Raw genomic sequence first — 26,758 nt, forward strand, 5'->3', positions numbered from 1 at the left:
ACACTCGTTTCTTATCTCAGGACTGAACATTTGACCTATACTGCAAAGCCAAAACTGCCAATATTTGGGAAGAACTCCAGACCTGGATTTCAATTTCATGACTAACATCTGTCCAATAGAGTGGATTAAATCAATGCAACCAGTGTGATACATTTTAAATTACTCAAAGTTCAATTCATTTTATTTGAGCGTATGCCCCATATGCTGTGCTGCCCAAATAGGTCACTGAGCCAAGAGCTCAAAAATAATTTAAATAAAGGTTTAAAGAGATGAGAAAGGAAAATGACATAAATTTATATTACCATGAGACCTTCTTTAATGCTTTGAGGAATAAAACTGCCATGAAGCGATGGGATCAGGAAGAAATTTTGCTGCTGGGGATCTCATTTGCAGCAGGGACACCCAGCCATGATGTTGGCCGGAGGCAGCACAGGGGATCTGGCAATACAGGAGCAGCTCAGACAGGTGGGATGGAGGGGAAGCACTTTGTCGGCTGCCTTTGCAGATGAAGTGCAACCGTGCTTTCAGGCACCTCCAGCACCACGGCAGGCTGCAAAACCCACATGAGATCAAATATTCGGGCAGTATGTCTTCACTGACCTCTCCTCCCCCTGTCCCTTCTCCTGACTCCCATTGCTGAAGCTTCAAGAGATGCAGCAGAAGTGAGGGAAGCTGGAGAGATTTTATTGCACCCTGAATAAAAGACGGGCCCTGGAGTCCACGCAGCTTGCACCCTCTCTTGCCAAGGCCTGACCTAAGTCCTGTGAAGTCCCCCCCCGAGGTGTGCAAGCAGGAAACCCTAATGTCGCACGGAGGCTTTCCCCTGGCTGCACATGAGAGCATCACCCGTGTCGGAAAGCCCCAGTGGGAGCAGGTCCCCCGCAACCGAGCTCTGAGCGAGCCCAGCCCCACTCCTGCTCACCTCCCTGCCCGGGGCTGTGCTTTGGCCACCCAGACCCCCGCCGGACCCACTTGTCAGCCTCGCAGACAAGCAGTATGTAGGGAAACCTGCACCGGGCCATACAGTGCAGTGGGAGATGTGGCTGCCCGGCGCAGAGGGCTCTGGCAGACCCCAGCCATCCCTCCTCGTGCGGGGAGTTGCCCTTTCCTCCCACCCTCCCGGAGAAGCTTGTGCTGACCAGCAGACTGAGGTGTCTCTCTTTGATCCGCACCCTACTAAAGAAAACTTGAGGAGAGGGAAACACGAGGAAGAGGAGGATGGAAGCTCTGCAAAAGGGCCACCATGGCGTGTAACCTTTTTGCCGGTCAGAGGGACGGCTCTCCTCAGGGTGCATATGGCTTCTGGCAGCATCTGCCCCTGAGTGAGGATGAATTTTCAGGATTGGGGCACTTGCATGTTTTCTAATCATGTTTCTTCCTACGTCATGCTGTCCCGTGCTTTCTGAAAGAAAGACAAGCATTTCTGGGGACCTCCTCTGGAAGATGATGGAAGGGAGAGAGGAGCACCCAGTGCCTGTGCTGGGTACGGTGGGATGGGAACCGGGCTCATTTTCCAGCGTGGTCATCTGAGATAACCCCTGGGGACACAGAGATGCTGCTGCCCAGCCCCACCATCTCACCCGCAGAGTCACCAGACTCCTCCTTGGGGCAAGAAAGTTCTTTTTAACACCTTGAAGGGAAATTTCCCTTGCAGACGCATGTTTCATAGAATCGGTCACAGAATAGTTTGGGTTGGAAGGGACCTTTAAAGATCACCTAGTTCCAACCCCCCCCTGCTGTGGGCAGGGACACCTTCCACTAGACCAGGTTGCTCAAAGCCCCATCCAACCTGGCCTTGAACACTGCCAGGGATGGGGCAGCCACTGCTTCGCTGGGCAACCTGTTCCAGTGCCTCACCACCCTCACAGGGAAGAACTTCTTCCTCGCATCGAATCTAAATCTACCCTCTTTCAGTTTAAAGCCATTGCCCCTTGTCCTATCACCACATGCCCCTGTAAAAAGTCCCTCTGACTTTCTTTTAGGCCCCCTCCAGTAAGGTCTCCCCGCAGCCTTCTCTTCCCCGGCAGAACAACCCCCACTCCCTCAGCAATGGCACAAAACCAAAAGCGCCCTCGGCCGAGCGTCCCGACCCCGGGGCCCGATCCCTCCGCTGCCCCCCGCGGGGGGATCCGGCGGGCCCACGGCTCGCTCCCCCCCCTCCCCGCCGCGGGGAAGCGGCCCCCCGCCGGCCGCCCGTTAGCGCTCATTTCCCGGCTGCGGGGCGATGGCGGGCGGCCCCGGGCAGCGCTTCCCCGTCCGCAGCCAATTGCGTCTTCAGTCCGTACCGGAGGATCGCGGGGGGTGAGGCGTGGGAGAGCCCGGGGAGCCGCCGCCAGCCCCGGCGGGAGGGGGGAGGAAGAGGAGGGAAGAGGAGCGAGGAAGAGGCCCGGGGCGGGCGGCCCCCGGGGTCGAGGCCTCGCCGGCCGGTCCGGCCGCTTAAATGCCAACCCCTGGGGCATCGGCTCCTCTCGGATGAGACCGCTCCGGGGCTGCCGGGGACGGGGCGTCGTCGTGGGCACCGTCACCCTCTGCCTGGCCGCCGGGTGGGCTCTGCGGAGTAAGTGTCCCTCTCTCCCCTCCGCTTCCTTCCCCCCGGCCCTTTCCTTCCTCCTCCTCCTCCTCCTCGCCTGCTCCCCGCCGCTCAGCCCCAGCGCCCGGCATCTGCGCGGAGGAGCTGCTGGGGGTGGGGGACGGGACACGGCGGGTGGGTGAAGCAGGCAGCGCTGCTCTCCACGGGCTGGAAACCGTGTGGGAAGGGTCGTCCCCGCTCCCGCTGCTCGGGGGGAGCCGAGCGGTGCCGGCCCGGGGCTGCAGCCCCGGCCGGGGCGGGGGGGGACACACACCGAGCAGCCGCCGTTCCCCTCTGCGAGCCCAGCAGCGGAGGGGAAGCGAGGAGGGGGAAACAAATCCCGGTGAACCAGCCCGGGACTGGGGGGGGGGGCTCGGGTCACGCTGGGAAACGCCGCGGGGAAGAGGGAAGGTGGGTTTCGACCAGCAGCCCGGGGAGGGGGGCAGCGGGCGGAGAACCGGCCGGTCCCTCGGAGCCGGGGCTGGAGGAGGAGGCTGCGGGCAGCCCCCCCACGGCCGGGAAGTGGGGGGGGGGGGCAGTGCCACCAGTGGGTTTGGTTTGGGCACATCACGCCGTCTCCTTCATCATCAAGGTGATGCACGAGTGGGGCACCGGAGGGTGGAGGAATGGTCCAAGAGTTTGGGAGCTGTGTGTCGTCGTCCCCCCCCCCCCCGTTACAGAGCTCCTGCGTGGAGGCTCCACGCTGGCAGCCCTGCTCTACCCACTCCCCAGCACATCACAGGCCCAGGTCCGGTAGGCAGAGCTGCGCTTCCAGCTTTGACTCTCGGCCCGGCCAACTCTCCGGAGCGCAGCAGCGTGCCAGGGCCAGCCGCAAACTCGCTGCGCTTCGAGCGGCACCGGTACCCGCTTCTCCCTGGGACGTGTTTTACTGGGCGCGAAGGGTCTGGGTTTGCAACCGGCAGAGCGCGGCGGCCTTGCGCAGGGCGCTGCAGGTGGCTGTGATGTTTGCTCTGGAGGCTGATGCAGCTCTGTTTGGATTAGACCGGTTCAGGTGATCTAGGTGGGCTGCGGGCTGAAAATACTTTTGAATGGTTAGCTACTGCGCTGCCTTTTTTAGCTTTGTGTGCTGGATAGGGACAGAAAATGTTTGCAAATAATTTAATGGAAAGATTTGGGTTTTTTTTTTACATTTACCTTGCAATCACATATTCAAAACAGAGCCATGCCTTTATCAAAACATAAAAGGGTCACTGTGGTGAGATACTAGGCTCCTGTCTGGTCAGAAACGGTGCAAAGGGCCTTTAAATAAACACATGGAGCAGAAAACAATTAGAACAATTTGCAGTGATTACCAGAGGTTCCCGTCTGTTCTGTTTCTCTAGCTGGCACAACCCCCTTTTTCACAGCTCTGGTTAGTCTCTCCTGCACACAGGCTGAACGGCAGACCACAGCTTAGCTGAGGATGTGCTGGGCTATCCAGAAAGCATGGTGTCCCTGCGAGGGGACTGGGCAGCACGGGCATGACAAGATGCCCACAAAGGGGGAATCCCAGGCGTGTTATCTTGGGAAAAGCCCAGATCCTATCTGGTTAAAAAAATACAGAGTGGCTGAGGCTTTCTCCTGTGCTGGTCCCATAGGCGAGGACCTGGGAATCAAACTGGCTTCTCAAGCTTCCCTGCCTTACCTTGACCAGCAGAGTTTCTGAATTCTGCCACAGATCTCAAATAGAGCAAAGTCAGCTCGTAATTCATTTACCCATCTCCCCCCATTTGTGGTTGCTCTGGCCATGGGGGTTTCTTATTTTTTTTAATAAGATTTTTAAAAATAATTTCTTTCCCTTGGAGACTTTTTCTTTCTTTGCCTTTTAAAACCATTATTTTCCCTGAAGACTCTGCAGAACCTCCAGGAGCATCCCCAGGGGTCCTGCTTTGCGCTCCTTCAGCATAGCTCAGGATCTCATCCTCCCTCCCCACTGGGTTACAGACATTTGCAGCTCAGCATTATTTTTTTCAGTTGTGTTCTTCCAGTCAGGCTGTTCCCACAGCATGAGAGGAGAGCGGGTGACCTGCGCCAAGCCAAACCAGGAAAAGGCATTCAGTGGTGAGGCTTACTCTGTGCTTTATCTGCATTTTGTCTGGTTTGATTTTTGTGGGTAGATAACAGGATTTCAGTCTCTAGCCAAGTGTGCCAAACCTGCCATTAATTATATAATAAATAAAAAAAAAAAGTATGCCAGTTGAAACTGAGATGTTTGGTGTTCATCCAAATCTGCATGCAGAAATACCGACACGCAAGCAGAAATCATTGCAGTTACACATTAAACTAAATGGTCAGTTCAATTTCAGAGTGTTATGAACAGCTCTGGAATCACATCAGTAGGAATGAGGTGAGAATTAAATATGCTTTCACATACATTTTTGCCTGGAAATCATCAGGAATGTGAAGTCCCTGACTTTGCGTGAAACTCTGTACCTTTGATTACATGTGATTTATCTGCACTGGCATATAACTGGCTGCCTTTACAAAGCTGCTGCCTTAAACATCAATTACACATCCTGAAAACATGACAAAGTTCTTGCCAAGCCTTCACATACTTAAGCCTGCTACGGTTCTTGCTTTTGGGGGATGGTAATTAATATAATAGGTTACCTTGGCCATGGCGATTAAACTTTCCATTTAAATGCAGGATTTTAAAGGAAGGCCAGTTACTGATGCATACAAAAGCATTGCTCAGTTTTCAGAAAATATTATGCTCCCTTACCCAAAAAGACTTGTCCAAACTCTCTCCTCTTGGGTATCGAAACACTGAAACACACGCAATTACTTGGCCTGTATGGTGGAAACATTTCTCCTGGCTCTCATCAATTAAAAATGTGTATTTAGTCTTTAATTTAAGTATGTATATTCCTTTTATGGTCAGCAGAAAGAAAGAGAAACGGCAAAGCATAATCCGTCCTCTCCTAAAACAGACCACTGAGATAGGTAGGATGAATCACGCCCCAGGGGTCCCATCCTGCCCTGGACAGTTGGTGCAGCATCACCTCTACACTCATCACCCTCCTTTGTCTTTCAGCTCCCGGAGGAGTGTCGTTAGTTGTCCCACAACCCAACATCAACGCAACAGTGGCACAAAACATCCTCCTCTCAGTTCAATACTCTTGCAGAGGCGTCGCCACCATTGAGTGGAAGCACGTGTCGAGCTGGGGCACCACCAAAATTGTTGAGTGGAAAAGTGGGAATTACGTCAACATATCCACTGTCTACAAGGACAGAGTAACAACTTTTGAAAATGGCTCTATACAGCTTCTGAATGTGGGCATGAGAGATGCTGGCTACTACTTTATCACTGTAACAGAGGAGTATGGAACCAATGCCTATGGCACCATCATAGTCAACGTTTATGGTACGAACTAGATGGGAGTTCTTGGCTTTACCCTGTGTTTAAACATTAGTCTGCTTGTAATCAATTTTATAATATTAATTTTTTTCTGTCCTCCCTGCAGAGATTATCTATGAAGATTTACATTTTGTAGCAGTTCTTTTTGCATTTCTCGCTGCAGTGTCTGCCATTTTGATCTGCTTCATGTGGCTGTGTAATAAATCTCTGCATCTATTTCAGAAGAAGACGGCACACAAACTAACAGGTATCTCTCTATGAATGCAGTCAAGGTATAGGGTTTTCAAGCCTGAATTCTGAGCCTAAGATTCACTTGTGATTTGGGCCATAAAGGTGCTAAGCAGGGATACTGAGCAACAAGAGTGGAAGGGCTCAGTTCAGTTACCCTGTTCAACTCTTTACTAGCTGAGGCAACTGAATAATAGGTATTCAGTTGCAGAACAATCCACAGGGACATCTACCTTATACATTTTACATCAGAAACCACAAAACACTTCCCAACATTGCTAACTGCAAAACTTAGGGAAAAAAAAAAAGGCCAAAGCTGCAATAACACCGCGTCAGAGGGCAGGAGACAAAGTCAAGAACATGAGCAATGCTCTCAGGGTCTGCACTAGAAGGGTATCTCCTAGGGGAAGGTACTCAAATGGCCCTTGGGAGTGGCCCTCACCTCACTTCATGGAGGACTGCACCCCTCCCTCTCCTCTCAAACCCCCCTTTCATCTGCCTTCAGGTTTGATGCAGTTGCGCACTCCAGCGAACACTGACTAATACCAAAAGCAGACTCCTAACATGCGCCAAAGACACCAGTCATGAAAAGCAGATCAAGGGAACACAAGGGATGCACCGAAGGGAACATTCACATATTGAGAAAATTTTCCAAGCCACAGCCAGGGTTATTTGGCCTAGGCAGCAAGACAAGGTGCTACACTACAAGCCTGGGCTCAAGCTCTGGGCACATCCTTGGAACAGGAGGTTTCTTTTACCACTTCAAAACATTTCAGGCATTTACCTCCCTTCTAAGTGCAGATCCACTAGTGGTTTCTTGCCCTGTAGGTAAAAGGTCTGTGTTTCTTCTCTAATAAGCGCTGCTTAAGCTGTTATATTATAACAAGCACCCTAAGTATCAGTATTTTACTAGACCAACACAGATACCTAAAAATCCTAAGCCTCATGGCCCAGACTGTATGCCAACTCTGCAAAACCCAATACAAGAAGAGATGAATTTGGCTCAAGCCATCTCTACCTTTCTGCCACTCACCTGCAGCTCTAAGGGCTGCTGCTGTTTTCACGGTGCACACACCACTCACAAGCTTCTGTAGGTACAAAAAATTTTCCCATCATGCCAGAATATACAGGCTTTTTTGGCTAAAGCCTTTTCTTCCTCCAGTTAAAGCCAGTCTTCCTACAGAGCTGAATTTAATACAGTTATTTGGCAGAGTTCAGGAAAACCACAGTTCTGGAGACTTGCTCTGTCATCTCCCAAAACATGATCTGAAGCAGGGACTTAACTTCTGCCCCCATTCCACCTCAGAACAGCCCTCCTTTGAGAAGTCATGAAGAGAGGTATATGGATGGGCCCTATGGACTTCAGTTTTCGTAGCGCCTTTAGTCTTGTATTGGAAGAAACCAGCATCACTTTAAAGATTGCGAGGGACTCTTTATGCAGTTAAACATTTTGAAAAGATGTATTTAAAACCTAATTGTAGATGAGTAAGCTTGAGCTAATATTAAAAAGTTCAAAATGTCTCAGCTATTAACACAGCGTTGTTAATTTTGGAACACTGGCCTTCCAATCCATTTGCCAATCAATAATAATATCCTTTTATTTGCAGCAAGTACAACTGAAGAGATTGAATTGGAAACCATTGAGTGTTAGCCAAGGACTGTCTAATAACAACAAAACCAATTCTACCTCAGGAGAAAGCGTTGGCAAAGAAAGCAAGAAGAAACCTAAAAGGTAAAATGTTTGTGACTACTGTAGAAACATCCTGACTTGCAAACTAATTAGACATTAAATCAGCAATGTCTGATGGAGCTGTTTTGACCTGTTAAGTTTTCTGCTCTGCTAGCCAAGGTCAAAGAAAAAAAAAAAAAAAAAAAAGAGTATTCTTCCATGCTGAGCACGAACACATTTTTCTGGCTAATTAATAAAATCTACAGCCTCTACCACTCTTAAAAACAACCACCCAACCAACCAAGCCTCTAAGATCAACCCATAAAGGAAATGATCATGATCTTGAAGGACACCTGTTTTCTGGCTACAGCAAGTCTCCTATTACAGACAGAACAGCCATTAGCATCCTTTAACATAATAAATTTAATGTCTAATTACAGTATTACATTAAAAAATTAATTGCAAGGATTGAATCCTGTTTATTGCACCTGTGCTGCTACTTTTGGGCATAAGGAAGTTCCTGAAGCTCTGAAGACAAACTAATTCTTTATGAGACAAAACTGACTTTGAAACAGTGCCGAGCTGGTCAAAGTTCCCCCACTTACATTTCCAGTTGTTTACGCTGCCCCTGGGTATTAACACACATTTTATGACATTACTAGAGAAGGCTGTTGAACAAGGAACTGTGCACAGGCACTGAACAGGATGCCATCTGTAATGATTAGAGGGGTCAGATAAAATACTGACACCACACTGGTGGGGTGGCAAAATACTGAGCAGTTTCATTGTGAAAGATGTTGAGCCCTTTGCAAACTTAGCCCACTGATGAATAGTCTATCTGGGAAAAAATGTTAAAACAGCATTACTTTGAAATTTAGTATTTATAAATACAGTTCTGAAATTGCTTTTGTTGAGAAGCCGCCTTTGCTTTCCTATGTTGTAAGAAAACATGAAGTGATCTAACTAATGTCTCCCTGAATCTGCATATTGCACTTACATTTTCCACCTGCAGATCTGCTGGGTGGAATAACATTTGCTTTTTTGAGTGAGAAAGCACTAAACTGACTGAGCTTCGAATTATCCTGTTTTGCTTTTGTATCGAGAATAATTTTGCAGTGTGAAATAAACTTTGAAAATGTAAGAGACCATGGAATAGTCTGTGTCTGCAGATTGCCACATGGCTTTTTGAGCCACACTGCTGCTACTGCCTCTCTCGCACTTCAGCTCACTTGTTTGCAAAAACCTTTTACAGGACAGGCTGACAGAGCTTCCCCTCTGGTCAGGGATCACGATGCTCAGGTGCAGAAGTACTATGGGTTAGATTTGGAAAAACAGAGAATTTCTCAAGTGCATAATGATGCAGGTAGGTGCCAAACAAGCTTTTTCCAAAGCACCCTGTACACAATACCTTTACAAAGTCATCCCCAGATTGAACTGGCCATTTATAGTATAAAGGGCCTCTCACCCACTTAAAAATTCAAGTACCAGATTCAGCTGGTTGCTCCTTCCTGCATCTAGAACAGGTCAAGAAAAGGTGAGAAATCTAGAAAAAAAATAATCCCAGCTACAGCACAACTTGGCAAAAAGTAACACTTTGTTCTAATTCTTCACTTTAAGTATGTATTACCAGCCTTCTGTATCGTTGAGTGAACTAAGCTTTGACAACACAGAAGTTGTAAGTGCATCTCTTTTAATCACCAAGCTTGAAGTACTTTGTAAAGTACCCGTATAGCATATGGAAAACATTACTAATTTTTTTTTCTGTTTATCTATTCCAGATTTTTTTTTTAATCCCTAAATCTTAGAACCTGAATGTGAAGTTATGCATTAAGCTGAGCTGAGTATACAGCAGGTGCTCTGCCAGACTTATTTAGAAGGTACAAAAAGTGCAGCTTACACATTAAGACCATTATTACCTGCTAACATTGACTTGAACACTGTAATTGCCAAAGGAAAAGTCAGGAAATGTATACAGACGTGACCATTTGAATGCATTGCTGTAATTGTAGAGATCACTTACACTGTTAAACTACAATATTTGAAAGCTGGGATGAAAGTAGGAAATGACCACTTAAAATTCTTCAATTTAAGGTGCACTGTAACAGCAGTAAGTTTCCAACTAGCACAGTTGTTTTACCTCAGCTTGGCTAACGATACAACAACTTCAGGCACCCATCCTTGGCTACTGATGCTGGTGCCAAACTCACTTTTAGGTAGTAATATCCTAGAGGAACAACAGGGATCCAAATAATATTCATTGAGGACATACAGTACAGTTAGCCTATGTACTGCTTTCCTTATAGACAATTCCTCAGCCACAAATTTTACCCAGAATTTAACATGCTTACCCTACATAGATAGGATCACTTATAAAATATTCACATTTTCTGAAACTGGTATTTGTCAATATGCATTATTAATGTCAGTAATACTTGATATACAGAACGTGAGGCTAAGCTGTGTGTAGCAGTTTCTTGCTACACTGGAGGTCCCTGAAGTGTCTAGTCTTATGGCAAGCAGTTAAAGTGGAAGTGTAGAAACTAATAGCTATTCTTACTCCACTTGTAAACTCTGCAAAAATGCAGAACAGCGGCAATTTAATATTTAGAGCGTTCCGAGTGATCAAAGGGATTAAGGCATTTTGCTTTTAAACTTTAATTAAAGAGATGTCCAAGTTCATAAGACTGCTTTGGCAATCAATTGTAAAGCGTCTTAATCATCCGCTAATGTCTTCATTTCACGTTCAAAGATGCATTACCAAGAATTTCAAGACTGTCCCTCTGTTAGAAGCCTAATCAGTCTGTTTTCCATTAAAATTAGGAACCCCTGTGTATTCAACACTAAAAGACAGACTCTCCAGGTCTCTAATAATTCTTTTTTTTTTTTTAAATTTTTTTTTTCAGCTAGGCCTGGAAGTCTTGACAAATGTCTTCACTGCTAATGTGCAGTGCTTGCACTTCTGCAACACAAGAGAAGTCCTTTTGCATCCACCATTTCTTTTCAGAAAGGGACAAATCCTGCAACTATGAGTTCCCAATAGCTCCACAGTGATCCTATTACTTGGTAATGAAGAGCTTATTTGACAAAAAGGCGATCACTACATGCAGACGTGTCAATTTAAGTTAGTAACAGTGAAATGTAAAGATACATTTAAGTTTCATACGCTCATCTTCTAATTATTAGCAAGAGGAGATTTGTTGTGTTGCCAAGAGTCAAAACAGCCACATATAATCGGATGCACAAATAGATGCATCAAGCTGTTGGCTGAACTGTTGTTCACCAAGGAAAAAAAACCCCCCTCCGCCTGTAATCACAGAGTGTCTGCTAGTCAAGCAATGTGGGACCTGGCATTACAGGTGTTGCATAAGATTCACCCATCTTTCAAGATCAAGAGACTATTTTCAGCTAGTATTTTTTCTGTTTCATAAGTTGTCTTGGGTAACTCATCAGAACCTGAAAGGAAAACCCTTTCTCTCTCACAGTTCAGTTGCACAGAAGCAAGTACTGCAAGGAACTGAAATAACAAGATGTTCTACACTGGTAAACACCAACTTAAGTACAATAGCTGCTTTGGATACGCACTGAGCAGCAACTTGCCACAAGCAGTTGCTTAATATCTATTCCAACTAATCTTTATTGCTCAAGAATACAGCAAAATAACAACTGTCACCATACAAGTATGATGTTAAATTCAAACATGTTCTATGTGCAAGAAGTTCTCGTATATACACACACCTCCCAACATACAATATGGACCTAGGTCTGAACCAGTTCATACACTCAGGTTTCAAAAAGACCTTTAGCAATTAATCATCAAACAAAAGAAAAGCTTTGTGCAACACCTTACCAGAAGCTTCAAGAAGGCTACAATTACAACGAAAAGACATAAACATGACTTTTTTATTTTAAAAGAAATCAAAAGAGCTGATCTTCAGGAGGATATTGTTTCCCTGGATGATAATCAGTGACAGTGCAGAAAAAAAAAAAAAAAACAAACAACAGCAGAAGTGTAGAGATCCAAGGTCTACTGCATGGGAGTTACCTGCTTCTATCCAGACATGAATTTATACAAGTCACCCACAAACTCAAATTGTCAAAATTTTGCAAGCAGAGTAAGACCCGTTCCTCTACATGCTTGCAAAAAGCAAGGACAGAAAACACAAACAAAATAACCGACACCACACAGGCTCATCTATAGCCATCAGAGAGGAAGACCTTTGCCACAGGCTGTGACTTTGTAACACTCTCAAATTAAACAAATCCCTAAGTAAATGTATGTCTCAAAAAGAAATGGGTCACTCAGAAGCCATGTCAATGTACAAACTCCAACTAAAGAATGTCATGCAGTCAAGACTGTCCCTTGATTCTGAAGTTTTGTTTAGCCTTAATTGTTGACAAGGGAGCTCTGCTTCTCCTCGGTTTTCCCACTTCCCATCAAACAAGTCCATTAGCTTCCACAAGGATAGCCATTCCCTGGGGTATAAGCCACTAAAAGGCTTATCGATAGCACAATTCAATTCTAATAATTTTCATCTTTCAGAAATACTTGCAAAGATCTACTGAGAAAAAGTAGGGGCACAAGGGGAAAGGGAATGACACTGAGCAGACACCTTTCATGTAGCAAAGGACTACTGAATTTAATTTTGTAAAAGAAAAATAGATTAATTACTCAGCTATGTTGCTCTAGCTAGAGCAATCTGCAAAGATACAGCCAAAAGGAACTTTTTTGAAGTTGTATTTTATATATCATTGAAAAAAGTTTTACTGCAAACACTACAATGGACCTATCTGTACAGGAAAAATTTGGTTTTGCTTTCTTGTATTGACCCACAGGTTCCATTTCCCTTTGCTGCATGGGCAGTGATCGTTCGCAGCACAGCGATGATTCAAAGCCCCCATGGAGAGGCTGACAGATTATTAGCATGGAGTTAGGGCAGCCATGAGGAGTTCCATTTTATACACAAAGTTACGCCCTTCCATTTTATTCCACTGCACTTCCTTGAACGGCCCTCGAAGATGATTCCACTTGTTGTCTTGCAGTACATCACCTTTGGGGAGATCCTTGCACTGACTCCGCGGAAACTGAACCATAACTTTGCTGCCACTTTCCGGACCATTACGTACTGTGATGAACAGAGATTTTAATGAACATTCTTACACTGTAGGAATTCCTCATATTAAATATCCTTCCTCATGTATGCTATACATTACTCCTACTCAATACCAAACACACTGAAAGCAAACAAGGGAAATTACCTTAATTTTTGTTTTTTAAAGTTTTTCTCTTTGAATTTTCTCTCTCTCCTCTCCCACTTCTCTATGATTTTGCTGCTTTAGCACTGCATATTCTTGGTTAGAGCAAACCAGAGAAACATTTGACAAAAAAACCCCCACATGTACACCTTACAAATGCATTTATTTTTCCCTAATGATGCCAGGAAGGGCAAAGTATTTTTGCTGATTCTTACCTTGAACGTATTCCCCACAATTCTGTTGAAAAACGTGATCAAAAAGATACTGTTTGTAGTGGATTTATCTCAAGTGGACAGGAATGAAGTCACTCAGGATCGTTGTTGCTTTTAATCACAAAATTCTGCAAGATTGGTGGAGGGGTGGTGGTGTTCTATTGGCTTGGATGGGGTTTTGTGTTTTGAGGTTGGGGGGTGGTGGTAGTGTTTTGTTTGTTTTTTAAATAAGCACTCAGGAAGGTAATGCTTAGCTTCCCCCTCACCTACCAAGCTAGCCTTCTACAAAGAGATGACTATCAGGCTGACTGAACATAAATTCTCCTTCATATATCAATGCTGACTATTCCCCACTACCTTCTTCACCTTAATATGTTTGGAAACTGCTCCTGGGACTGGTTTTTTGCCTCAACTTCCCAGTAATTGCAATGAGGCTGACCAGACTGTAGTTCCCCAGATTCTCCTTCTTGAATACAGGATGTCACATCTGCCTTTTTCCAGTCTTCAGGAACCCTTCCTGATCACCATGACCTTTCAAAGATGACCAAGAGTGGCCTTACAATGACATCAGCCAACTCTCTCAGCACTCATGGATACATCCCACCTGGTCCTGTGAACTTGTCTATGTCTGGTTTCTTCAAAGGTTCTCTAACTCAATCCTCCTCTACTGAGGGCAAGTCTTCTTTGCTCCAAAATTTCCCATTGGTCTCAAGGACCTGGGATTCCTGAAGGCCAGTCTTAAGACCAAAGCAAAGAAGGCATCGAGTACCTTGGCATTCTCCATGTCCTGTGCCACCACGTCCTCTCCCCATTTAACAGCAGGCCCACATTTTCCCTATTCTTCCTTTTGCTGCTAACATACCTGTTGAAGCTCTTCTTGTTGCCCTGTACAACCCTTAGCAGATTCAACTCCAGATGGGCTTTAGCTTTCCTATCCCCATCAACACATGCTTGGACAGCCTATCTTCTTCTCAGGTCAACTGATCCTGCTTAAAATCTCTTGCAGATTCCTTTTTATGTCATGAGTTTAGTCATGAGCAACCTGTTCATCCACACAGATCTCCTGTCACCTTTGCACAACTTCCTGCACATAGGCTTGAGCTTGAAAAAAATAATCAACCAGCTCTCTTGGACCCTTCTTCTCTCCATCCCATAGGATCGTATCCCATAGGATTCTTCCAAGAAGATCCCCAAAGAGACCAAACTCTGTTCTCATTAAGTTCAGAGTTGTGATCCTGGTGTTTGCAGTCTTCCCTTCTCTCAGGATCTTGATGGTTTCTGTAATCTCTTTTTTTCTACGCTAATTCTAAGAAATATTTTCAAGCCTGTGTAAATTAAATCAGGTTTATCAAAGTATTGATTCTATTTAGGTATCAATTTCATACACAAGAGAGATTGTTTCTATAATATTTTGCTATAAACTGACATTATTCTATAGAAGTCTAGAGACTCAGAAAGAGACTTACAAAGCCTGTGTAGAGACTCAGAAAGAGACTTACAAAGCCTGTGTAATTCACTTAAGAATTCTAAGATTTTCTATACGTTTGCTATAGAAAACACTACCTGAAATGGCATAATCTCCATTTGGTGATGCTACAGTTATTGCTGATGCATTGCCAATACTCTCCACCGGCCCCAGACCAACATGATTGCTGAAACTCAGCACGTGCCATCCCATAACTTTCGCAAGCTGCTGAACTGCATGTACTTGGTGCTGTGACATCTGAAAGATAACAAGAGGTTCATCTTCTGTTTGATATTTGCACATCACAGAAAGAATTGCTTACTGGTTTTACCAAGCATTTTTTCTTTTGCTGTACAGTAGTTATTTATAAAAAGTGACTTTGTCTTATAAGTTCTTTAGTTTCACAGGAACTTGCCTTTTTTCTTTTTAAACATATATGCTATATAAGTGCTAGCAGAGCTTTGTGTTATTTGAATTTAGACTAGTTCCTCTGCAGACAGAGAAGGCCTCTGCATTAAGCACACTATGCAGTTAGATTAATTCTTCCTAGGTAAATAAAATGCATAAGCCCATATAAGTATTGCTTTCAATTTACAAAAACCTTTATTTAGGTCTCAAGAAATACAAATAGAATTTTGAAATAATCCTTTCTTTGAATGGAAATGAGACCTCTGCTGTAAAATATATAAAATCTGTGAGAATATTATCAAAGCAAACTCAGGAAAAAAAAAGTTGAGGTTCTCAGATGCATGATTATCTCCATTAATGCTCAAGTGTAAGCATTGAGCTTTAACAGCTTAAAAGTTTAAATGCTAATGTTTTCTTGTATCAAAACATAACACTTGTAACAAGGAATTATCTAGCACTGTTCACCAGTTCTCTGTGAACAAGTCTGAAAACACTTGACCAAAAAGAGATACCCTCAGCAAAATCTGTTTCAACATGTTTTCTGTGTCGTGGAGTTTCACATAACTGCAACAGGCCAACCACTATTAAAGACCTGTATTTTGACTACTTATAATGCATAGTAGAGAGACTGTCACTTCTGAATAAAACCAGCAGCTTGCTCTAGGCAATTCAGAAAACACAGTTCATTCAAATATCAGCTGATTTAGTAATGGCTAACGCAAAGTGAACACTAACAAGACAATGTTGCAATGACAGTAATTGTGGGCTCATTAAGATCTCTACTCTAGATAGGACTTGGTTACAGCAAGTTTCATATATTGAATACCTTATTGCCTGCTATAAGTCTCACTGACTTGTTCTGAAGTAAGCAAAAATCTTAGTGTTCCCATAATGAGTAGCACAAAGAAACGTATTTTACATGGGAGGGAAAAAGTTGTTATTACTACTGACCTTAGTAAAAACTGGTATTATATTTCAGTAACAGTTGCTAAAGTCACTATACAAACGTACTGAAAATTTCAGTAATCCACCTTCCTATTTTCACTGTCTTTATTTGAAGTCTTCTAACATTTTCTACATAGATAAAGGTGAGATTCTAACTTCTGTTTTTCAAGCATTACAAGAAGGGGAAGAATAATGTATATGAGTCTACCTGAGATAAAAGGAAATCCTGCAGTTCTTGCTCTTGATGGGACAACGTAATAACTCTTCCATCTCTATGCACAACTCTGATCTGTTCTACTCCAATGTTCAGCTGTAGTTGAATGGATCTTTGAAAACAAGATGCATATTTATTCAAAATGCATTACAACACTTAAGAAAACAGGAAACTAAGAACGCAGAATCCCTCCCATTCATTGACAAGAACTCTAAGATGAGGATGGTGCGAAGCCTATGGAATACAACAGCAACTCCAAACATTTCAGTTTCATCACTCACCACAATAGCTACCTCTATACTGCAGGGGACATATTCTGTGGCATGTTCCCAGACTTGGTCCACTGCTTGTTCAGGTCAAGGAACTTCCCGAGGTGCCTCACAGCTCCCTGCCTGCCGCTGTGCCCAAGTTTCCTTCCAGAGGTGCAGGGGAAAATGGTGTGTACTCGGGGTCTGTTCTATCCTACCGCCAAGACTTGGGCAGCATATGTACTCTCGGAACTGAGACTGCAAATTGCACCAATGAGCGCAGTCTGCTCCACACTGTGGACACAGCCAAAGAGGACTGCTCAAAATGGAAAAAACAACTGGGTCATCCACTGTCAACACATTAGTTAATTAGCTGCTGGTCAGCACGCAGACATTCATTTCTGGTACATGAGATCTCTTATTTTGATAAGAATGTGCATAACTAATAGCATGAATTACATGAGTTCCACATTTCAGTACCTATGCAACCAAGCTAGGACTGAGCACTGACTAGCTCTCCACTAGCTCTCCAAGACCAGACTGGAAGTTTAGCATCCAGCACATACAAAGATACTTTATATTCAGCTATCTCTATCCAAAGTAAATCCCACCTTAAACGGCCACTTCAGTTCCTTCTTTGAAAGGAAACTGTGCTAGTTAGCAACTCACTAAGTTTCTTCATTAAAGTGTAAAGTGAGTGAAGGGTGGCTGTTCCCCACCAACTCAGAAGAACAAACACTTGCACACAAATAATGGGCTCCTACTTGTCTGTCTGAAGAGAACCTAAACCTGTAAAACACAATTTGAATACACTCTGCCATTGCTGCATGCTTCTACAACTAGAAAGATACATGCATTTTCATACTTACTTGCATATCTGTTCATATCCTTGAGAAGTTATTAGAACTTTAACGCTGGATTCATAAACATCATTTATATTGGACCAGTGGGCCTGAATCTGAGGATCCTCAATACGGCTAGCCAGACTGTCAATGGTTCGAGCAGTTCTAGAAAATAAAGACATATTCTACACACAATAATCTAGACAGTTTGTGCTGTTATTTTGTTTAGAGGAAATGAGTAGTTTATTAATTTGGGGGGCGGGGGGGGGGATTGTGGCACACAAACAAAAAAAGGCAAATTTAACAGAACCATATAGATCAGGATTCTATTTCAGCACCATTCTGGTGCTAATGAAGCACACTTCTTTACTCTGTACATTTCATATACATTCTGCAGCAGTATTAAAGTGGTATTACTCAGTATCGGCTACTGCACAGCAAAGAATACTAAAAAAGATTTACGCAGTTTAAGAAAAGTAGGGACAATTATCAGCATCCTATGTCCTAACTGTCACAGACACCTTGAAGAAATCTGTTGGGTTTTTTTCCTTTTGTTTTTACTAGCCGAGTGTAGTTAGCTCATATTTCATGATATGTTATTGGTTCTTAGTACTTAAAAATAAAGACTATTTTAACAGTGAAGGAAGAAGTAGCTAGTTTTAAGAACACTGAAAAAAGATCAATTGTATTCAACGTAATAGTACATTCTATTGTAACTGTTAACAAGAATAGCTTGTGAACTACCTGCGTCTCAAAAAGATATGTTTTGCCTGCTTTATTATCTTTTCCAGAAGTCCTTCATTCGACTGTAAAGAACTGATATCATTCTTATCAAAAGTCTGGGGTCCTGCAAGTCTCATTCTCTTATGGCCAAAAGGCGCACTAGCTGGATGTGGCATCACTGTTGAGCTCAGGGTTTGCTTGTGACACTGCAACAAACAATAGATGTTATAAAAGGAAGTGACCAAGTAATGTATTTTCAAGAAATAATATGTATACTACAATATGCTGCTTCACATCAGGTTTTTTGAGTGTACGTACTTTCAAAAAGTGCAACTTTTTTACTTTATAAACTTGACAGCACTTTAAAGCCAGCTTTACACTCAAACTTTGCCTCCCCTGTTTATGCAGGTCTTTCAAACCTTATGGAAAGTGTTTTTTAAAAAAAGGTGCTAGCTAACAAAAATTTGGTAGTATGGCAGTAGCTCCTAATAAGTGGAGACAGAATGGTCAAACAAAAATAAAGGAAGCATTTTAGAGATAAAAAATTCAGGTACAAAAAGATTAGCAACCTGTTCAAAGTCAAGAAAGGAAATTCACAACCAAGCTGGGCACTGAGCCAAAGCTTCATGAAACCTAGTTCAATATTTAAAACACTGGACTTATTCCACATGACTGCATGACTTGCAGAGCCATGCTCCAAGGAGATGAACACTCTCTGGAATACAGTTTCACAACTGCTTAGACATCTAAAATTGTGCTCCTTTTCAGAACAGACGAAACCTCAACCTTCTGCCCCTGGTCCTTCTGCTAGATTATATGAGAATCTAAAACACTGAAGCAGAGAAGTGGACCTCAAAAGAAGCAACGTTATTATGGTAAGTGATTGTTCTTTCTTCCTGGGAGTATGGTCTGAACAGATGCTAACTTAGAAGTACTTGACAAGCACTAATTAGACACAAAGGAAAAAAGGAGACTGCTGAACTGTACTGGAAAAATCTTGCACAGCTTTTCTGAAGTGAGTAGCTGGGCCTGAGGTTAAGTAAAGAACTAGTGTTCCATGAAAGCATTAACTGGAACTCCCTAACCACCTATACAGACTAAAACTGAACAGTAGGATGCCTTACACAAATGGATAGTGACTGGCCTCTAGTGGCACTCTGTTGGTACAACAGTGCCACACACTATGTAGAAGACTGAACAAAAGCCCCAAAACTCTTCAATACTTGACCACCATAAATGCATTACCTCTCGGATAAGTTGATGCAAATTATGTTCCAGAACATAGAGATGATCCTCTGGATTCTGTTTTTCAGAAGCAGACTTTTGTGATTTTTTGTCATTGGAAGAGTGACACAGAGAAATAGACAACTGCAAACCTGTACAAAGCAGATTTAAAAAAAAAAAAAAAGAGGACACCAACAATTTTCAAGGAGGCTTCTGAGAACTACTTTTCTTCATGTTTTATAGTCAGTAGTTTTACAACCAGTATTCACCGTATCAGAGAAAAATCAAAGAATGGTGTTGGAGAGCACAGCACCAAAGGCAAGTAAGACTTGCTACTCATTGAAGTGTTGACAGGCAACTATTAACTCACTAGGTGCATTTCACATCAATTTCTATGACTCAATTCCACACAAAAAGAGCAGCCCCCAGGACCTCATTCCTTCCACAAAGAAGGAATGATTTACCATCATATAAATTTTAAGCAATCCAGAAACATATTCTTCACATGATACAATCAGTTGTGTACCCCTTGTAAGAACACAGGATTCACCAGCTGACTGAGCTGTCTTCGTGCTGTTTAATTATCTTCACTGAAGCCATTCTTCTAAAGACCCATTAACTCAAGTCTTAAATTTCACCTGCATGCAATCCAGGAGCAATGACTTATGCACAGCTCCAAACTGCAATGTGCACATGGCATTACAGTTGACAGCTTTAAGTGCTACTGACAAAAAACACAATCACAAAGAAAAACCATGCAAAATCCACACAATAAAGTATGAGTAAATTAGTAACTGAAGTGCATTAGTTGAATGTTTCTACAATTAGCAAGCAAAATTCAAATTCTGGGAAATTCTGTTTTTCAAAATCTTTGAATAACAAGATTACTCCCCCCCCCCCCCCTTAAGAACAGAGCGTTAAAAAAGGTCACATTAATCAGAATTTCAGTTCATGTATAAGCAAATAATCGTAGGTTAAGAAGTCTTAAAAAGTTTCCTACCTGGGAAAGGCTGGGAGATTATCTGATTTTTCACAACAATGTGAGGAATTTGTGATTTAATTTGAACAGCTTCTCGTGACAGCTGGGCAAAAATTTCTTTACATAAAAGAACATTCTGTGCAGTTTCCAACTTTGTCTGCCAGTGTGGAGAGCCTGAAAAATATAAATCAACATTTGCAGAAGGAAAGAGTAAAGAGAAGCTACCTTTTTGTTCAGATACCAGATACTGTGCAGTAGCTGTGAGTATTTGGTAAGATAAGGTAGTCAGTATCTTCCATCCAAATTGAGTATTTTCAGAATTTTATCTCAGTTAAGCAAGCACTATAAGATAACATTAATGCATTTTACTTCGATTTTACATACATGTATACTGTGAACTGCAACTAGCTCTGGAACTGCCTACTACATTCCCAGGCATTTTTTGAACTCTGCTTATGAACCTCTTCTTCTTGAGTTGCAATTTACTTTCAATGATACTTCTAGTTTTATTAAATTCACTTGACAATGAACCACCAAATAATGTGAAGTTCATCTATGTGCTTTCACAGGATTCATAGGCACAAAATTCTTGGAAGATTCTAGCCTGAGTAAGCACACAAGCTCTATACTGTACCCTGAATAACGTATGAAACATCTGTCTAGTACAGCATCCTGTCTACTCTCAAGACAGCACAAGCATTTGTGACAGACCACTGTGAAATAAAATCCTGCCAGTTCTTTTTAATCCAAAAGAGAAATAGATTAATTTTTAATCCCAAAAGTTTACAGCTTCACATACTGGCATGTATCAAATGAATCAATCTAGTACCTGCCAGGTGAGCTGTTGGTAATTAATGCACATACTGCCACCACAGTTTCAGACCCAGAGAAAACATATGAGCCACAGAAACAAACAATGCATTTTGGGCAAGGTTAAGAATGAGCAGACAGTAGTTCAGTTCAGTTGAACTAATGGGATGTAACTGGCTGAAACACAATACCTTGGTTTGCTTTCAGTTAATGTGCTCAAACTTTTAATGACTAACAAAAGGTGCTCCAGAACACTTAAAATACAATCCTAGTAATTTTTTTTCAGAAACTGAGTAAACACATATGCCCAAGCAGAACCTAAACAGAAAACTTCAGTTTAAATAAGAATACTCTTGTTCACTATTCTTTCAAGCTATATGCTAAAATTTTCAAATAAATATCATATGCAAACCCATTTCTTGAGAACATGCTCAAAAAACAACATATAGCCAGATATACCTGGTTTTGATTTTGGCATGGGTCTTTTAAAGAGATTGACTGTCCCAAGGTCACCAATGTCTGGAGCTTGTTTCTGAATAGAAACCTAGGAAAGAATGAAAACATCATCTGATGTTTGTTCTTTGTTGCAAGCACACAAATACCAAAACAAAACCCATGCTACTTTATTGAAGTTTCTCTGGCAAACCTTGATATAGGCTGATCCCTCTAAATCACTTGGAATTTGAACATCCAAAGGACAGTAATCCTCAGGTATCTTTTTATCCAGGTCAATGTCAGTGTTCTTTATAACCTCAAACGTACCATGGTGAAGAAAAAGGGAGCCTAAGAAAGGAAGGACAAAGACACACATACTACATATAAAGCACGTTCCGCAAATAATGAAGCTCATACCACCGTTTTGGAAGAATATGTATATCTAAGTCTCCAAACCTCCACAGTTGCACAAATTTCTTAATGAATTCTTAAAAAATTAGGTAAATTAGAAAGCTCGTTTCGGCACATCAGCATCTCAGTCCTCCAGTGTGTGATGTGTAATGTTTTACAGTAAGTTAACAAGTACTATTTAATAATTATAGGAGAAAACCAACAGTGTTTCAAAATGGTGTCAGTAGATGCAGGGGAGGATTTAAAAAAAAGAACGGTGTTTGGTTAAAACAAGACAAAAAGTTAACTGCCCAAAGTTTTGCAAGCAAGTAGCTTAAGGTGCAACACCCTTACTGATTTAAAGGAATGCTGATGATGTTTGGCTTGCACTCTTAAAACTGTGACAGTGTTCTGTCTGTAAAAAAAAAGCCTGTACAGCCAGTCATTCAGGTGAGACTGATAGAAGCAGATGCCCACTGTTGTGGTTTAACCCCAGCCAGCAACTAAGCACCACACAGCCGCTCACTCACTTCCCCCTCACCCAGTGGGATGGGGGAGAGAACTGGGGGGGGGAAAAAAAAAAAAAACAAACGTAAAACTCAAGGGTTGAGATAAGAACAGTTTAATAGAACAGAGGGGAAGAAAATAATGATAATAATAACAAAAATAAAAATGACAATAATAATGGAAGAATTGGAACATACAAAACAAGTGATGCACAATGCAATTGCTCACCACTCACCGACTGATGCCCAGTTAGTTCCCGAGCAGCAATCCCCCACCCCCCAGGCCAACTCCTCCCAGTTTATATACTAGATGTGACGTCACATGGTATGGAATACCCCTTTGGCCAGTTGGGGTCAGCTGCCCTGGCTGTGTCCCCTCCCAACTTCTTGTGCCCCTCCAGCCTTCTTGCTGGCTGGGCATCAGAAGCTGAAAAATCCTTGACCTAGTCTAAACACAACTTAGCAACAACTGAAAACATCAGTGTGTTATCACCATTCTCCTCATACTGAATCCAAAATATAACACTATACCAGGTACCAGAAAGAAAATGAATTCTATCCCGGCTGAAAGCAGGACACCCACATCCATCCTAGCTGCATCCCTTTTACATCCAGAGCACAGTTTGTCTAGTTTAGGATAAATCATCTAAAAAGAGATATATCCTGGGCTGCATCTACAGCTTCTCCGTGAACATAAGATGAATAACCCTAAATTTGTCCTTCCCCTCCTTCACTGATGACAACAGGGGCCCAACATAACCAGTTCACATGTCTGCTTTGTATCTACATCTTAAGTTTCGTGAGATTCTGTATTCACTCTTTCACTCCATAATTGGTTCTAGTACTCTGGGCTGGTTACCCTCTCTTGCTGTAATCCATGAAATAATGCATATTCTCAGTATCATTCCTCACAAATGTAGGAATAATAGATACAATGAATCTATCTTCAGTGATGCTCTTTAGTCATACGGTTCAGTTTTAGGTAGTCCTCCGAGGAACTGCGAGTTAGACGCGATGATCCTTAGGAGTCCCTTCCAACTTGAGATATTCTATGATTCTACAATCTTCACTCAGAGGAAAATGCAACATACTCCTCAATTTTTTTTAAAATGCTTTACAGACCAAACATAGAGAAAGACCTTGTAAATCTTTGGCTTATCTGTCAATTGATCAACTACATTGTCAATGCAGAATTGTTTCCATAGAGCAATCTTTACTAGAATCCTACACAGTCAGCCTTTAAAATCACTTTCTAGGTTGAGGATGGCACAGTATTTTTCCTGATAATAAAACAAGTTTTCTCTTTTTATAATGCTATCTCCTAATTACAATACACTTTAATTAAATGATATTATTTATTATTAGAGGTATTCCATCTGTTTTTCCAGTTACAAAAAAAATTTCATAAAATATAAACATTCCATGCTTGAGAAAAACAAAAGACCCTGCTGTTTACCTGCACTTCTGTAGCTCAGATCACCAAGAATTTTGTCTCCCACTTTTCTCAGTTTCCAGTGTTGTCTCAGTCTTAGCAGTTCAGAGTTGAAGTCTCTTTGTCGTTTATTTTCCTGGTTTTCTGCAACTGATTTGGACAATCTTTCTGCACCTTTCAACAGGATTTGAGCTGCTCCAGCTAATGACTTCTTTTTTGAAATCAACTGTAAAAACTGAGGATTCTAATAACAAAAAAGAGAAAAAGCTACTTGTGCCTTAATTCTCAAAAATTATTCACGGAAACTAATTGACAGTGATTGATAACTTAGTTTTGCTGGATGTTCAGTAGCTTATTTAGAATTCCTTTCGCACTAGTATTGTATAGCCACGAGCAGCATCTTGACTTACAGTTTCAGCAAAGAGGCCTTTGAAATGAGCCTCAGCTCCCATCCTCAGCCTTACCCTGACCCATGAAGCACTATACCAGCACGTCGTAAGGAACGTTTTACTAAATCTTGTATGCACCATACACGAAAAAATCCAGTGAAATGAAATTTTTAGTATCAAGCCATAGAAACTACACAAGTAGGTACAATATACCTGTTTTGGGGGAAGGGGATCCTGCACAACTGGATCTAGGGTCATGAACTTTTTATCCTTCACAATGCTAAGAACATCATACAACACACACATCTCAGTCAAGGCGCTTCTTAAGTTGTTCCGTACTGAATCCCAAGGCCAGAGGGATGGCTGAAACTTTACCAACCCTAAAAACAAAACAAAAGAAGGGGAAACGAAGGATCGCAAAAAGATACGGTGTAAGGTTCCTTCTTAAACCACAGAGGGATCACGACGGCGTGAAATACACCACAACCGCACGGCACCCGGACCCATCCTTTTCCGCTCCACCGCTGCAATTCGCTGGGACTCGGTCAGGAACGTCCCGGCCTGAGGATCCGCGGCCAGCCGCGGGAACCCACGGGGGAAGGCAAGCCCAGCCCAAGCGCCTGTGGGGCTGCCGGCCGGGCACCGCCAGCCGCAGCCCGGCGAGAGAGCTCGGGCTCCGGGCCCAGCCGCGGGCCGCCCGCCGGGGAGCCGCGGGCCCGCCGCCCCTCACCTTCCTCATCCTCCGCCTCGCCCGGCTCGGCCCAGGCGCGGCCCGCCGAAGCCGGCTCGTCCTCCTCGGAGCCGGAGCCCTGGCTGAAGTCGATGCGCTGCGCCAGGCGCGCCAGGTTCTGGGACATGGAGAGCGGCTGCAGGTAGGTCTCGCTGCCATCCAGCCCCACCTCCTGCACCTGCTTCTCACACGCCGACTCGATGCTGATGCGCACCGCCGGCACGCCCGCCATCTTGGAGCGACCTCCGACCGCGGCCGCCGGGCGTGCGCCCGGCTACGGGTGCCGGGCGGAGGCGGGCGGAGGCGGGCGGGAGAGGAGGCGGGGACAGCGCCGGGCGCGCTCGGCTGTCTCCGGAGGGCGCTCGGCTGTCTCCGGAGGGCGCTCGGCTGTCTCCGGAGGGCGCTCGGCTGTCTCCGGAAGGCGCTCGGCTGTCTCCGGAGGGCGCTCGGCAGGGGGCGGAGCCGGCCCTGAGGGGACAGGCGGGAAGGAGGGCGGCAGCCGGCCCGCCGCTTTCCCCTCTGCCCCTCACGCCGCAGGCAAACCCCGGCCGGGTTCGCCCCTCAGAGGGGGCCGGGCAGCTCCGAGCTGCTGCGGTTTTCTTTTACGGCGTTATTTCTGTCCAGAAGTTGGTTTAATTCCCCGTTCTAAGCGTAACTTCGCTCCTGGTGCCCCATCATCAGCTACGACCGCGCAGAAGTGTGGGAGCAGCTCGGAACACCTGGCATTTGTTTTTCAAGGGCGAACGTCAGAATTTGTGGTGCTGCATGTGATAGCATATTTCCATACATTCTGTATGGCATGTCTAAATATTTTGATGGTTTTAATATTTTGTACCCGCCGTGGAAACTGGTTTGCTGCTAGGTGACTGTAAAAGTGAGATTTGGTAAATAATTATTAGAAATCTTATACTAACACTATGATTGAAACAATAGACAAAAGTATAGCCAAGCAATTAACTAGTAGAGGTAGTTACTCATAAGTTTTGCAGTTCTTGGCTCTTATGACTAGATGTTCCTGTCTGCTAGATGAGAACAATGCTGAAACTGACCACATGTGTTTGAAACTGCGTTAAGCTTCAAGATCAAAGAACAAGGACAAGAATAAAGACTTTCAAGGACAGCCAACAAGAACTTCATCAAATGGGTCGGTGGTCGCAAAAGCAGCCCTTCGACTCAAATGGATCCTTCATTGCGCATGATCGGACGTAGGCAGTACTATGATAATCAGTTGTAATCATTTTTATGTGTATGTATACTAATCTGATTAATATGCAATTAGTTATTCTATATAACCTGTTAGTGCTAAAGCTGTGGCATGCACACTAGGTGGAACTATTCCCTGTGCATCCAGCGCTGCAAGAAAGAATGCCTGCTTTCTAAAACTCCAAAATGAGTCTTAGAGAGTTTCTTCGACCGGCTTTTCGGTATCGCATGTTTGCCAAGCCTCTGAAGAACTAGTTTTACAAGGTCAGGTCAGAGGATGGCCTGGTGTATGCCTGGGAAGATGTGGCTGAAGACAGTCACAAGTATGTGTATGGAATGTTTTTATCTTTAACTGTTCTGAGGACTGGCAAACATCCCAGCTGAGCCAGATATGTGCTCCTGGGTTAGTAATATTGGCTGTATGCCATTAGTTCTTTCTAGATCTTTGTTGAAACATATATAAGTTTGATTCTTTTGTGAAATAAATGGAATCTTGTACGGAGAGCTTGAGCGCTTAATTCAGTCG

The 26,758-nt window shown here is 43.5% G+C and overlaps 2 protein-coding genes across 5 annotated transcripts; one reads left to right on the forward strand and one right to left on the reverse strand.

Annotated features, from left to right (window-relative positions):
* The first annotated feature begins 2,206 nt into the window (after positions 1-2,206).
* VSTM5 (V-set and transmembrane domain containing 5) lies at positions 2,207-11,706 on the forward strand. 4 transcript variants are annotated; one of them, XR_011328995.1, is made up of 5 exons: positions 2,207-2,557; positions 5,604-5,933; positions 6,034-6,174; positions 7,763-7,887; positions 10,728-11,706. XR_011328995.1 is itself a non-coding variant. In XM_069808383.1 (4 exons), exons 1-4 carry the CDS (start codon positions 2,473-2,475, stop codon positions 7,804-7,806), a joined length of 600 nt encoding a protein of 199 aa, XP_069664484.1. In that variant the 5' UTR covers positions 2,207-2,472; the 3' UTR covers positions 7,807-8,972. The 4 variants fall into 4 exon arrangements, 2 of the variants coding, with proteins under 2 accessions (XP_069664484.1, XP_069664485.1); XR_011328994.1 differs by lacking the exon at positions 10,728-11,706 and adding an exon at positions 9,077-9,170; XM_069808383.1 differs by lacking the exon at positions 10,728-11,706 and having other exon boundaries at positions 7,763-8,972.
* MED17 (mediator complex subunit 17) lies at positions 11,695-25,301 on the reverse strand. Its single transcript, XM_069808382.1, has 12 exons — positions 25,030-25,301; positions 24,513-24,679; positions 23,935-24,154; positions 21,794-21,930; positions 21,607-21,691; positions 20,359-20,511; positions 19,380-19,510; positions 18,156-18,340; positions 17,439-17,576; positions 16,316-16,433; positions 14,853-15,012; positions 11,695-12,947 (listed from the first exon to the last, which is right to left on the reverse strand). The coding sequence occupies exons 1-12, from the start codon at positions 25,259-25,261 to the stop codon at positions 12,742-12,744; spliced, it is 1,932 nt and encodes a 643-aa protein (XP_069664483.1). The 5' UTR covers positions 25,262-25,301; the 3' UTR covers positions 11,695-12,741.
* Positions 25,302-26,758: the final 1,457 nt, after the last annotated feature.

This window comes from Haliaeetus albicilla, chromosome 20, assembly GCF_947461875.1.
Source record: "Haliaeetus albicilla chromosome 20, bHalAlb1.1, whole genome shotgun sequence".
Classification (NCBI taxonomy): Eukaryota; Metazoa; Chordata; class Aves; order Accipitriformes; family Accipitridae; genus Haliaeetus; species Haliaeetus albicilla.